Below are 13,354 nucleotides of genomic sequence, written 5' to 3' on the forward strand. Positions count from 1 at the left end.
TACGTATTATAAATTTAAAAATTCATGTTTTTTTAATTTATATGAACATTATTTATTCTTAAATACATATTATTTCGTAAAAAATTATTTCTGAAAATAAAAATTTAAAAATTTCGTGAATTATTTTTTGTCAGGTTATATTTTTCTAATATAAAACTAAAAATTTTTAAAATTTTTGTTTACAATTATTTGAAAAATTCAATTGAAAAAAAATTTCAATATACAAAAATTTGAAAATATATAAAAGGACACAACAATTTTTTTTTATATATTTTATTCAATAATACAAATAAAATGTAATGTGAAATTTGTAGATATTAACGATAAGATTTCTGATATCTTGCTCTTGCACCTGGACCACCAAATTTCTTTGGTTCACATCGTCTTGGATCAGCAACCAAAAGAGTGCGATCATATTGAATAAGAATATCTTTTACTTCCTTTTTACTTGCTTCATCAACATCTAAAAAAAAATATTTCAAGAAAATAATTTATATTTAAAGTTAAAATATGTATGTATAATGTTAAATTTTTTAATATATAATTTACATTTTTGATAATATGCTACAAGAGCCTTAGAAATAGCTTGTCGAATGGCATAAATTTGTGCTACATGACCACCACCATTTACTCTTACTCTGATATCCACTCCAGAAAATTTTTCCTACATAAAAAATAACAAGTAAAATATTATTAAAATTAAAGAATTGTTAATAAAAAATACATAAATATAAATTTTCTCAGTGTTTTTATTTTTATAATCACGAATAATCATGTTCGGAATAAGAGAACATCATAGAACAACATTAAAAAAAAAATCATAGTGAATATATATGAATATTTAAAAAAAAATTAATATTTTTCATTGTTTAAAATAATATAACAAAACACATATTAAATTACATAAAATTAATATATTTTCCGATACTTACTTTGCCGAGTAATAAAATAGGTTCTTGTAATTTGTATTGCAATACACGAGGTTCAACTAATTCCAATGGACGTCCATTAACTCGAAGATTTCCACGGCCTCGTTTGCAATAAGCAACTGCAGTTGCACTTTTCTATAAATATAAATATATATTTGAAAGAATATACGCAAACATAACCTCATTTATTTATTGGCAATTTATACTTACTTTGCGTCCGAAGACTTGCACAGATTGAATTGGTTCTTTTTGTTTCTGAAAAGAAAATCAAATAATTTAAAATAAATACATAAATTTACTTTTTATAAAGAAAAAAAATTTATAAATATATAATTTAAGAAACCTACCTTCTGCATTTTGGAAAGCACGTCGTGAAAAGGAAGTAGACAAAAGCAATACGTTTAGATATACAACTACATTAGTCAAATTTAAACTTTAAACTTCCGCTTATGAGCGTGATATATAAAGAGATCGATTAAGTAAGTTTTTCAATTTACATTCTAATACAATTTTATATAAACATATATTACAATATACAATGAGCTTTATTTAATGATTTTTTTGTTATGAAAGTGCAAAAATCATTCATATAATTCTTCTATCATTTTCGTATTATATGTAGTTTTATTGATTTGTATAGAATCAATTTTCCATAGATAAAATATTTATTTATATATATTTTTTTAATAAAATATAATTAATACAATTATTTATGAATTTAATTAGTAATTTATTTACATAAATATTTAAATATGAAAGAAATGTGAAAATTATACAAACTATAAATATAAACTAGTTGCACAAAAAATATATATATTAGTATTATAAATTATTCATTATTTATTCATTATTGTCATTATTAAATATACAGTAATGATAAGAAATAAATTTTTTTTATGATATTCATAATGTAAGTAAACTGTAAGAAAATACTTACTATTACATTATTTCATAACAATTTACGTAGTTTATCATAATTTATATAGTTCATTTACATCGATTTTATGGACAATCAAGAACATTGTGTTTGTAATTACAAGTATTGATCTTTGTATCAAATACAAGATTGTTAGGGCAATGGAATTTGCTTATAATGTATTTACCGTTTACATTTTGACAATAATAAAATATTGAACAATTTTGTGAATCTCGAACGTAGCCCTCATGTGTACATATAGAATTCGGTGATGATGACGATGGTACAGATGACGATGGTACAGATGACGATGGTTCAGTTAACGATGGTACAGTTGATGTACTAATGGATGCAACAGTTGTACTAGTCGACGTAGAAATAGTTGTATTAGATACGACAGTTATGCTACTTGTTATACCACTAGTTGTAGATGTAACAGTTGAATTAGCGTTAGTCGTAGTTGCAGTAGATGGATTATATCCCTTTGACACCCTATTTATTGTATTCAAAAGTGAATACTTTTCACCACATGTACCATGGAAATCATCGGTTTCGACGCTCCATAACATTATACCACCGAGACCATTATATTTAACATAATTGACTTTTTCTTCAACAGATCTGAAAACATGGATATATTATTTCTTATGCATTTTTTTTTCATTTTTAATATTGTTTAATATTGTGTATTAATTCAATTTTAATTAATATACTATTTTATTATAATATTAATTTATTAAATACTTACACGATGTCATCATATCCAACCCATTGATTGTTTTTAAAAGCATAAGGTACACGTTGTTCAGGTTCACGTACCACGGTCCAACCCTGATTAATGAATTCACAAATTTCATTATAACCAAGCATACCATTTTCTCGTGTATAAGGTCCAGCTTGTCCAGCACCTATAGTTTTATCTCCTGGTTTATTATTTACGGAATTTGCCAAAGTGAAAGATCTACCGTAAGCTGGAATACCAACAATGAGCTTATCATTTGGTGCACCTTCTGAAAGCCAATATTGAACAGACGAATTCTAAAACATAAATATTTCATATTAATATTGAATTAATATATAGTATTTTTAATATCAATTTTAATATTTTAATATTATTTTTTAGTACTTTAATATAATTGAGAATGAAAACATACTACGTTAAGTTCAGCTTGAGCTCCAGATTCGCTAGAGGAAGCGTATAGAGGAGCATTGATCGCTGCAAAATTGTTCCACGATCCATTTAAATCGTACGTCATAAGATTAATAAAATGAACATATTTCGATATTTCCAAAATATGATATGATTTCAAAGCTGAAGATTTAGCAGCACCAACCGCTATACTGAGAATGTAATTATGTTTATTGAATTCTTGTCTTAATTCTTTTAACAAAGCAACAAAATTTTCTTTGTCAGCTTGTTTGCCACCACGTTGGTTCGGATATTCCCAATCTACGTCGAAACCATCAAAATTATATTTTTTCAAAAAGGCAACCACGTTTCTGACGAATCGAATTCGAATTTCAGGATTAGCAACGACTTCAGAATACTTATAGGATCCTTCATTCCAACCACCTATCGCTATTAATGCCTTAGTATTAGGACTCAATTGACGAAGTCTAGTAAATTTTCCATAACCATCCTTGCCATTTGGTAGATCCATCCAACTATCTAATATTCTGATATTACCATCAGTAGCAATACCAACAAAAGTATAGATCATATGAGTGCATAATGTCGGATCTATATCGGTAGGTTCAAATTTTCCAAGTCCAGGGCGATAAGCAGACCAGCTACCATAATAGCAAACGATCTTTACTAGATAATGGAAAAACATTATTATATAAAATTTATAACAAAATTATTTCAATTAATATAATATTGATTCAATCAAAATATAAAAATTAAAATTATAAAAATAAAAGAAGAAAAGAAATTAAAATTATAGAAATAATTAACAATATCGATTACATTATTCAAAAATAACATTAAAAATCATTAATTTTATTATAGTATATTATTATATAGTATATTATTTGATGCTTACAATCGGTTGCGATAGTTGTAACGGCATATGCCAAAAAAGCGATCAAAAATGCTATCTTCGACATCTAAAAGCAAATAGATTTTAAAAATATATGTATGAGAAACTTGTATCTTTGAAATATAAAAGATATTAAAAATCCTGCAATTATGAGATTTCTCCTTCTAAAAGCTTATATATGTTTTTATGTATTATGTATGTAAAAAATTAAATCTAATAAATTTTTATAAATTATATAAGAAAATCAAGTTTATACGTATCTAATAATTTATAAATTTTGATTATAAATTTTGATTTTAATCTTTATCATTTAAATATATTAAAAAGCAAAATTTTTAAGATATCTGAATATACTATCATTGATAACGAATGGAAATCAATTTTTTCCCTTGTTTTTTTAATTTATTGACACAAGTGTTATACAAGAATAACGATAAATTATTACCATTATTTCTACAATATAAAGAAAACAAAATAAAATTAAATTAAATAAGACTGATAATTTTATAATAAATATTAATAGATAATTAATATTATTTAAAAATTTATTTAAAAATTAATTTAAAAATTATCAAGAATATTTCATGACATACCATTTAAAAACTGTAATAAATAATAAATAAAACTATCGGATATATAATAATATAGTCGAATGTTAAAATAAATTGGAAAAAAGAATGAGATTTTTTATTTATTATTTTATATATATATATTTTTAGAAATTAAATTTGAAAATTTGTTAATGCTCCGAATCAATTATTGATGAAATATTATAAAGATAATTAAAAAAAAAATAAATATTTTTTGTTTAAGCTTTTATTTTGAATAATATTAAAATTTTTTTTCATTCATTTTTTTGAATGTAAAATCTTTTTTTGTCCGATCATACTATTCGATCATATCTTATATAATTATAATATAATATTTTTCAATAATATGATATCAAATAATTAAATATAAAAAAAAAGATAAAAACATCACCTGTTTTACTTGAAATATCCACCTGCTACACTTGACATTACTTGTGTTACTAGTTTAGTTGGATTGTTTGTCTTTAAATTCAATAATCATTTTTAAAAATTTACCGATAGAGAAATACATAGATTAAGTAACAAGTTTTTTAGATTTATTTAATATACTGTATTTATATATTATCAACATTTATATATTATCAATAAAATCATTTATTATCAATCATTAAAATCAAAATCAATTGCAACTAGTTATGTGTGTGTTATAAAAAATGAATTATATCGCGATTCACATTTTTTTTCTAATCTAATCCATTATCAAATAAAAATTTATCAATCATTATAAATTAGAGATATTTGATTTTGTTAAACATAATTTTTTTTATAAATAATTTTAATTTTTTTTATAAATAAATATATCAAAGTGAAACTAACGAAACTTTTGTAACATATTCAAATAATATGTATTGAAAATATGAAAATTTTAAACATATATTTATTTTATACATATTATATTCACAATAAAATACAAAGCTAAATAATACAAAATAATACAAAAGCTAGTTCTATTGCAAAACGTTTTCCAGTAAATTTTATCTAATGATAAGATATGTATAAATATATATTTTATTTTTGTAATGATAAATGAGAAAAATTTTATTTTATAAAATTCTGCTAATTAGGCGAAAACATACATTATTTATAAATTTACATATATATTACATACATATTAAACATATATTATTATAAATTTTAATAATAGATATTAATAATATTAATAATAGAAACTTTTCATATATTTAAAAAATACTTTCATATATTTAAAAAAAAACAATAATTTAAAACTCATTTACTTTTTATAAGTAAAATTTTATTTACATATATTTTTATTAACAATATTTTAATGAAATATATTACTTGTTATTAAATTGCAATTGAGAAGAATAATATAATTAAATATTTGAGATTTGAAATACAATTTTTAATTTTTTAATTTTAAAATTTTTTAAATTTTTGCATTTCATTTTTTCTTTTCAGTGCTTGTTTGCGAACAAATCTCCAATATTGTTTTGTATTAGGATTTAAATCTGATAATTGCAATTTTTCAATTCTGATATTCCATAACCATTCTGGATATTCAGAATCTGGTTTTAGCTTTATATCTTCTCCATCTTTATAAATATTTAATCCACATACATAATTTAATAACTTATTAACATCTTCTTCGACTGGTATTTCTATTTTTTGGCGAGTTCCTTTTATTTTCTTTTTATCTAAAAAATAAAATAACATATTAAAATTAATATGTTAGTTTTAATATGTTAACAAAATTTGTAAAAGTTACATAAATAAAATAAAATATAAAATAAAAACTCATAAATAAAATAAAATACATGTAACCTATAATAAAATCTTTAAAATCTTTAAAATTATTCAAATTATATATAAATTATTTGACAATAATATATATTCACCTAAAGAAGATTTAAATTGTGTCGCATATTGTACAGAAATAATATTTCTTGTAACTTTAGGCAATCGTAAAATAGATAATAGAAAAGACATAATAAGTAAGTATCAATGTACATATAAATAACAAATTCTACCATACTAAATTCCCTAGTATTTTTAGTATCCCTAGTAATGAGTAAATATAAATTATAGTTTAACTTTAATTAAATATTTTTTATTTATATGTATATTCGTATAATATTAAAAACTAATATTAAAAATATAATGTTAATATGGAAAAATTTGATAAATTATTTTACCAAATTTCAATTATTAATTATTTAATTATTTTTTCAAATTAATAATGATTTTAAATTTGATTAATATTAAATACTTTTAAATTTAGGTACTTAATACTTTAGGTATTTAACATTTACTTAATATTAAAATATTTTAATAGAATTATATATAAAAATATCTTATAAATTAATAAAATTTATTAGTTTATTTTTGTTAAATGTAGTTATTTTGCAAAATAGTTATAACGCGGAATTTTCAAATGTTGACAACCATAGTAAATCAAATGCGCAATGACAAACAATAAATGTTAAACTATGTTATAATTATTAAGATTTAATAAAAGAAATTTAATAATATATATTAGTTTTATTAATTTAATAAAAAAATTTTATAATATATTATAAATTATGAACTTATCAATATCTTTTTAAATGATTAAAATTAAGCTTATAAATCTGTGGTACAATATACTAACTGTTCTTTTCTGTTATGTAATGCCAGTAAGCAACAATAGAATAACGCGGGTATGTTCGATTTTATTATGAAATGTTAGACTATTGTACAATTTCATTTTAAATCATAAACAAAAAATATAATATATATAAAATATAAAATATATATATATATATATATTTATATATATATATACATAGATGAATTTAAAATTTATTATATAATATTTCTATTTAATATTATTTAATAACATTATTTTTCTTATGTTTTTAATGTTTTTTTATGTCTTATATTATAATTAAATAAATAATAGTAAATTTAATATTTTTAGACAAAAACAGTAGATTTTGATATAAAAGGAATTAAGGGAGAAGCAATAAAAACTCATACTAAATATCAACAAAATAATAATTTTTTGACAATTGTTCCTGCTTTACCCATTTTACCTGGAGCTCTTGTACCATCAAAGTTATTTAAGCGTCGTTATAATTCATTCAGGTATTGTATTAATATATAGATATATATATTATATCTTTATTTAGAACTAAATGTGATTTTAATATTAAAAATTCATAACATTTTATATAAATGTCATATATAGTCCAACAGATTCTCCATTTAATATAGAATATGACAAAGTTGATGGTTCTAATTCAGTTAATTTACAATGGACAAGCGAAGGAAAAACTGTCATGGCAACAAGAACAGCTTCAGAAAAAGAGAAGAATCCTGACAGAATATGTCTTGATAGAAGAGGACTTACTTCTTTTCCAAACATAATTGGAGAACCACGTTTACGTTTATTGTCTCTTCAACATAATCTTCTTACAAAGATTGAAAACTGTAATTTTTTACAATTAACAAAATTAGTATTTCTTGATTTATATGATAATCAAATTGAAAGGATATGTAATTTTGAAATATTAGAAAATTTAAGAGTATTATTGATTGGAAAAAATAGAATAAAAAGAATTGAAGGATTAAATCATCTTTCTAAATTGGAAGTTTTAGATCTTCATGGAAATCAAATTGTACAAATTTCAGATTTAAATAATCTTATATCTTTAAAAGTGTTAAATTTAGCTGGAAATAATATTAAAATAATAGAACATAATGATTTTCAAGGTTTAACATCATTAAAAGAATTAAACCTTAGACGTAATAAAATTAAAAAGTTATTAGGTTTTGATGAAACACGACAACTACAAAAATTATATTTAAGTAATAATGATATATATAAGTGAGTATTTTGTAAATTATATGTAAAAGATATAACATATTAAAAATTTTGTTAAAAAAATATATGTAATAACATAATCTTTATTAATCAATATTTAATATTTTAGAATTGAAGATATAGGAAGTCTTGCTAAAGCATTACAGCTTAGAGAAATAACAATTGATGGAAATCCCATAACCATAAATGGAGATTATGTTTCTTTTCTTGTATCATATTTACCAAATTTACAATCTTTATCAACAATGCAAATTACTGAACAAATTCGAAGAACTGCTGTGGCATGGAGAACAGCAAAAGAACAAAATAATTCTACTTTTTTAAATCTTAGTGCACAAGTTTGTATGAATGCTCGACGAGAAGAAATTATATCGAATGCTAAAATAAATTGGGAACTTCTCAGATCTCATTCTAAATCCTTGATAGATGATCACAATAAAAATAATAGTAGAAACAATAATATTAATGCAGTGCAAATTCAAAAATCAGATAAATTCAATATGTTAAAGCAAAATTTAGGGAAAATAAAATCGAAAGGTTTTGGGAGTTTAACATCAATAAATGAAAATGTAGAAGCAACAAAAATAAATATAAAAAAAAGAAGTAACTCTAATGATAATTTATTTAGATTAAAAGATACAACTAAAGCATATCAATTAGAATTTAAACTTCCACCAATTTTAGATTCTATTATAAATAGTTTAATAAATAATAAATTTGAAAAAATAAAAAAAAATCTAACAGAAATAAAAACTAAAAATAACATTGAAAGTCTAACAAGTAGTGATTCAGAAATTTTAGAAAGTTCTGAAAATATACAAAGTTGTTTAAATTCTCATTTAAAATTAAATTCGTTAAACTCTAAAAATTATGTTTCTCATAATATTACGAATAAAATTACAAATAAAACATTTGAATCTATGAATGTTTTTCCATCAAACATTGTTGATGAGCAAGAGAATAATTATTATGATATATTTAATTCTTCTAAGTTATCAACAAATAGCAAACAAAATTTAACAAAAATATCTCAAAATATAAAGATTCATGATCAACATGGATTAAATGATTATCAATTAAAATCAAGTATTGATTCTTCTGGTTATGGTTCTTTAAGTTCTAAAACTAATAGTATTGATAGTTGCAAATCAGTGCTAAGTGATTGTAGTACATCATCCACTACTAAAAATATAAATATAGAAAAAAATAAAAACAAAGATAAAAGAATTGCACAAGCAAAAAAAGTAATATGTTATAAGAATAATAAAGTAGCAATTGCTAGAGTTAAAAAAAAAATTGAAACACCACCAACTCCATTACAAAATTTATCAAAAGAAAGAGAACAAGGTACAAAATTATAATAGAAATATTTATATTATAATATTCATATTAATGTTAAAATTAATATTAAAATTTGTAGGAGGAGACTATTTAATAGAAATAGTTGGACGTTGTTTAAATATTTATGGTCAAGGTGCATTACGTTTCATCGATCGATCATGGGATTCTTCAAAAGCTGAAGATGTTAATATAGTTAAATTTAATTATGTACAGTTTAATGATGTGGCCAAAGTGTTATATAAAATAAAAAATAAATTTCCAAATTTAGAACATTTTATGTTTAAAGAAACGAATATCAGTTATCTTGGACAGCTTAATGCTTTAGCTGAAGTCCAAGGACTAACAAGTATTCATATAGAAACTGGAAATCCAATTATATCAAAGAACTGGAAAGTTTATGCTATATTTCGCTTAGCTCATTGGGGTTTGAAAGTTATCAATGGAAGAGAAGTAAATATTCTTTTTTATATATTTGTATTATATTATAATATAAATATATTGTATTATAATAAATATAATATAATATAATATAAATATAATATATAATAATAAAAATCATAATATTAAAAACATAATATTAAAAATCATTAATTACTAATTCATATTTATAAAATTGATAATTTTTTTCTGTTTTTTAATAGATTACAAATGAAGAAATTGACTTGGCAAACAAAGAATATGCTGGTCTTATTGATATTGTGATGTGTTCACTGCCTGAATATTTATTACAACCTTTATTACAAAGACTTCATTTAGATAAACTGCAAAAACAAATTGGAGAAATTACTGCCAAACAATTTTTACTTAACAGTGATCCAGCTCTTAGAAATGTTGTTGCTAAAGAAGCATTGCAATGGAGAAAAGGAAGTATAACACAGGTAATAAATTATTTTAAAAATATTGGATAAATAAAAATTAATAAATATTTAATTTAATCGAATTTGAATTTTTTAATTATTATTTTTTTCCAAATACAGGAAGATCTTATTTGGAGACATAAGGGAAAAAAACATTTATTAAATTTAATAAATCTTACTGTAGATGCAATACAAAAGTTACAATTACTTGAAAATAAATGGCCAAGTATTTTATATGAAATAATTCATACTACTCTATTTGATTTTTCTGAAATGGATGCATACATGAAACGTTGTAGCAAAACACTTCAATATGATAAATAACAAATATTTATATATAATTATAGACATATATTATTGCATAATATACATAATACAAGAAAGAAGATTGATAAAATTAACTTAAATGTTCTCTATAAAATTATTTAATTGTTAAATAAGTTAAATAAGTTTAAAAAATTTACGTATTTATAAATTTATAAAATATATATTAGTAAAATTTATGTATTCACATAAATTTTATTAATTTAATAATATAATTATTAATATAATAATTTTAGAAGTTACTTTTTGTATTTATTTATTCGTTTTTAGAAATTTTTTAATAAATTTAAAATATCTATATTAATAAATAAAAATAAAATAATATATATATATATACATATATATATATATATATTTATTATAATGTTAATATACACTAATATATGTATCAAATATATGTAACAAATTAGAAAGCTATTTAAAAAGATATGTATAATTATTATACTTTTGGGAAAAAAAATTTGAGAATATATAGATTGCATTTCTCAAGAAAATAATTTAAATTTTTTAAAATTTTTCATATATATACGTATGAATTTACTAACGCATAAAAATAATACTTACTTACAATGATGAAATGCAATTTCGTATAAGATAATATATTCATTACGTATCACTTTGTTCCAATGATAGATTCTACACTAAAAGAAATTGTTGATTTCTTTTCTAAGCAAGATCCATTCTTAGCCACAGAAATATCGTTGTGATCATTTACAGCGGAAGTGAAGTTATTAAAACTTTTTTTCATTTTACGAGGTTCCGTGACTTGTTCAAACCATGGAATCGTAGAATACATACTTGGAAAAGACTGTATTTTTTTCGAATCTTCAGATTCTTGTTTATATTCTTGATTTTGTGATATACCATTCAACAATGGAGCATCAGCGGTGACTATAATAAAAGAATGCTATCAATGTACAATGATATCGAATAAAAAATAATATCATAGCAAATAAAAAAATAAATATTAATAATAAAATTAAAGAATAAGAGAATTTTATAATTTTATTTATATTAAAAAAAATTTTCTATTAAAAAAAAAAGGAAACTAAATTAAATGTACATTTTTTTTTTTCTATTGATTTATTATATAAATACCAACATGCTGAAGGTAAATCATGGATCGTCTTCAATCCATAGAATCCTTGAGTCACACTAATGCTAGTTTGCGTAAAATGCAATTGATGTCGTTGAATATTCTTTCCTCTTCGACAGATTGGTGTTTGATCGGTTTTAAAATATGAAGAACCGGCTGTATTAATCGGCGCATGACAGACTGTTGAAACATTTTCACTGAAGAAATTTCCTTGAGCCTGCTGTTGTCTTCTGAGCGCAACTTGAGCGGCCATCACTCGTTGCCTTTCGACCACCAGCAAACAGCAAGGACAACGGCAATCCTTCCATGCACACGATTTTTTGTGACCCTTTAAACCGGAAATCACTCCGTGATTCCTGCACCTAGCACACTTTGGACTTCTTAAACGTTGCTCGATTCCAGAATTTACTTGATTCGAATTATTATTTTCAGTCTTCATCTTAAGTAATTATTCAAAAAATATTCCTTCAAAATTACTTATTTTTTAATTTTTTAATATATTATTATTATTATTATTATTATTATTATTATTATTATATAAAAATTATCATCGAAATATACACTATATAGAATTGGTGTAACTTCATATTCTAAATCTTTGCATCTAAATAATCACTACATTGTTTGATTATTAAATTTTCAACACGATTTAACAATTAATTAATAGATGTAACGAAAATAAATAAGATTAATGACAAAATTTATATTTTATTGAAGTGGCGTATCTCATTGAATTCATTTATCGAATATCTCTTCGCGAAACACCCGTCAAATTGTTCCCTCGTTTCCAGCTTCTTGTAAGATTCTAACCCGATGAAACAGTCAGTGTACACTGTTTGAGTGAGTTATATACATAGAGGAATCTTTTTTCCCGGTTGAAGGAGGTGTCTCTGCATCTCCTCCTACCAATTCGAAATGTATTTTTAGAGTAGGAACATGTTGGGATTGGTTCGAAACGCGAAGAAACTCCGCCACCTTTGTAAACCAGGAGCCAATCGAGATCAACTTGAATCTCATTCTTCTTATTACTGTCAACTTGTATCATCTCGAGAAAAAGGAAAAGATCTTCGTTAAACTCTGTACAATTTCTTTGATTACGGCCACCGTGACGGAATCACATGGATCTACCGTGAGCAAGTAGTAGGCACAGAGAATGGCTTTACGCAAAACGGATGAAGATTTATCGAGCATGACTCTCCTACGAGGAACAGATATACACGCTTATTTGTTAAAAAAATTTAAATGAGATGAATCAACATCATCATAAACTAAAGCTAATAGTTTCTAAATTCGTTGAATCGTTGCTTGATCGTTGTTTTTTGAATTTAAATATCAAAATATTAACGAGAATATATTATTATATATTAACGATCTTTGTATTGATCAATCACATGGATGAAGGGAAATGAAATAACACGACTAAAAATTCTCTTTGG

The 13,354-nt window shown here is 22.6% G+C and overlaps 5 protein-coding genes across 7 annotated transcripts; 1 reads left to right on the forward strand and 4 right to left on the reverse strand.

Annotated features, from left to right (window-relative positions):
- Positions 1-27: 27 nt before the first annotated feature.
- On the reverse strand, positions 28-1,390 carry LOC107997669 (small ribosomal subunit protein uS9). The gene is made up of 5 exons (XM_017056426.3): positions 1,277-1,390; positions 1,140-1,184; positions 933-1,064; positions 550-664; positions 28-463 (listed from the first exon to the last, which is right to left on the reverse strand). Exons 1-5 carry the CDS (start codon positions 1,283-1,285, stop codon positions 318-320), a joined length of 447 nt encoding a protein of 148 aa, XP_016911915.1. The 5' UTR covers positions 1,286-1,390; the 3' UTR covers positions 28-317.
- LOC107997250 (leucine-rich repeat-containing protein 49) lies at positions 1,315-11,064 on the forward strand. Of its 3 annotated transcripts, none has more exons than XM_062074725.1 (7): positions 1,315-1,408; positions 7,395-7,561; positions 7,691-8,303; positions 8,410-9,647; positions 9,721-10,091; positions 10,283-10,519; positions 10,619-11,064. In XM_062074725.1, exons 3-7 carry the CDS (start codon positions 7,756-7,758, stop codon positions 10,820-10,822), a joined length of 2,598 nt encoding a protein of 865 aa, XP_061930709.1. In that variant the 5' UTR covers positions 1,315-1,408; positions 7,395-7,561; positions 7,691-7,755; the 3' UTR covers positions 10,823-11,064. The 3 variants fall into 3 exon arrangements, with proteins under 3 accessions (XP_061930709.1, XP_061930707.1, XP_061930706.1); XM_062074723.1 differs by having other exon boundaries at positions 1,320-1,408; positions 7,665-8,303; XM_062074722.1 differs by lacking the exon at positions 1,315-1,408 and adding an exon at positions 6,548-7,134 and having other exon boundaries at positions 7,665-8,303.
- LOC107997667 (acidic mammalian chitinase-like) lies at positions 1,746-5,025 on the reverse strand. Its single transcript, XM_062074731.1, has 5 exons — positions 4,869-5,025; positions 3,891-3,954; positions 3,000-3,661; positions 2,594-2,883; positions 1,746-2,466 (listed from the first exon to the last, which is right to left on the reverse strand). Exons 2-5 carry the CDS (start codon positions 3,952-3,954, stop codon positions 1,932-1,934), a joined length of 1,551 nt encoding a protein of 516 aa, XP_061930715.1. The 5' UTR covers positions 4,869-5,025; the 3' UTR covers positions 1,746-1,931.
- On the reverse strand, positions 5,708-6,490 carry LOC107997598 (large ribosomal subunit protein mL54). Its single transcript, XM_017056297.3, has 2 exons — positions 6,334-6,490; positions 5,708-6,132 (listed from the first exon to the last, which is right to left on the reverse strand). The coding sequence occupies exons 1-2, from the start codon at positions 6,422-6,424 to the stop codon at positions 5,855-5,857; spliced, it is 369 nt and encodes a 122-aa protein (XP_016911786.1). The 5' UTR covers positions 6,425-6,490; the 3' UTR covers positions 5,708-5,854.
- LOC107997668 (uncharacterized) lies at positions 10,557-12,530 on the reverse strand. Its single transcript, XM_017056425.3, has 2 exons — positions 11,925-12,530; positions 10,557-11,713 (listed from the first exon to the last, which is right to left on the reverse strand). Exons 1-2 carry the CDS (start codon positions 12,355-12,357, stop codon positions 11,436-11,438), a joined length of 711 nt encoding a protein of 236 aa, XP_016911914.1. The 5' UTR covers positions 12,358-12,530; the 3' UTR covers positions 10,557-11,435.
- Positions 12,531-13,354: the final 824 nt, after the last annotated feature.

This window comes from Apis cerana, linkage group LG5 (assembly GCF_029169275.1).
Source record: "Apis cerana isolate GH-2021 linkage group LG5, AcerK_1.0, whole genome shotgun sequence".
NCBI classification, from domain to species: Eukaryota; Metazoa; Arthropoda; class Insecta; order Hymenoptera; family Apidae; genus Apis; species Apis cerana.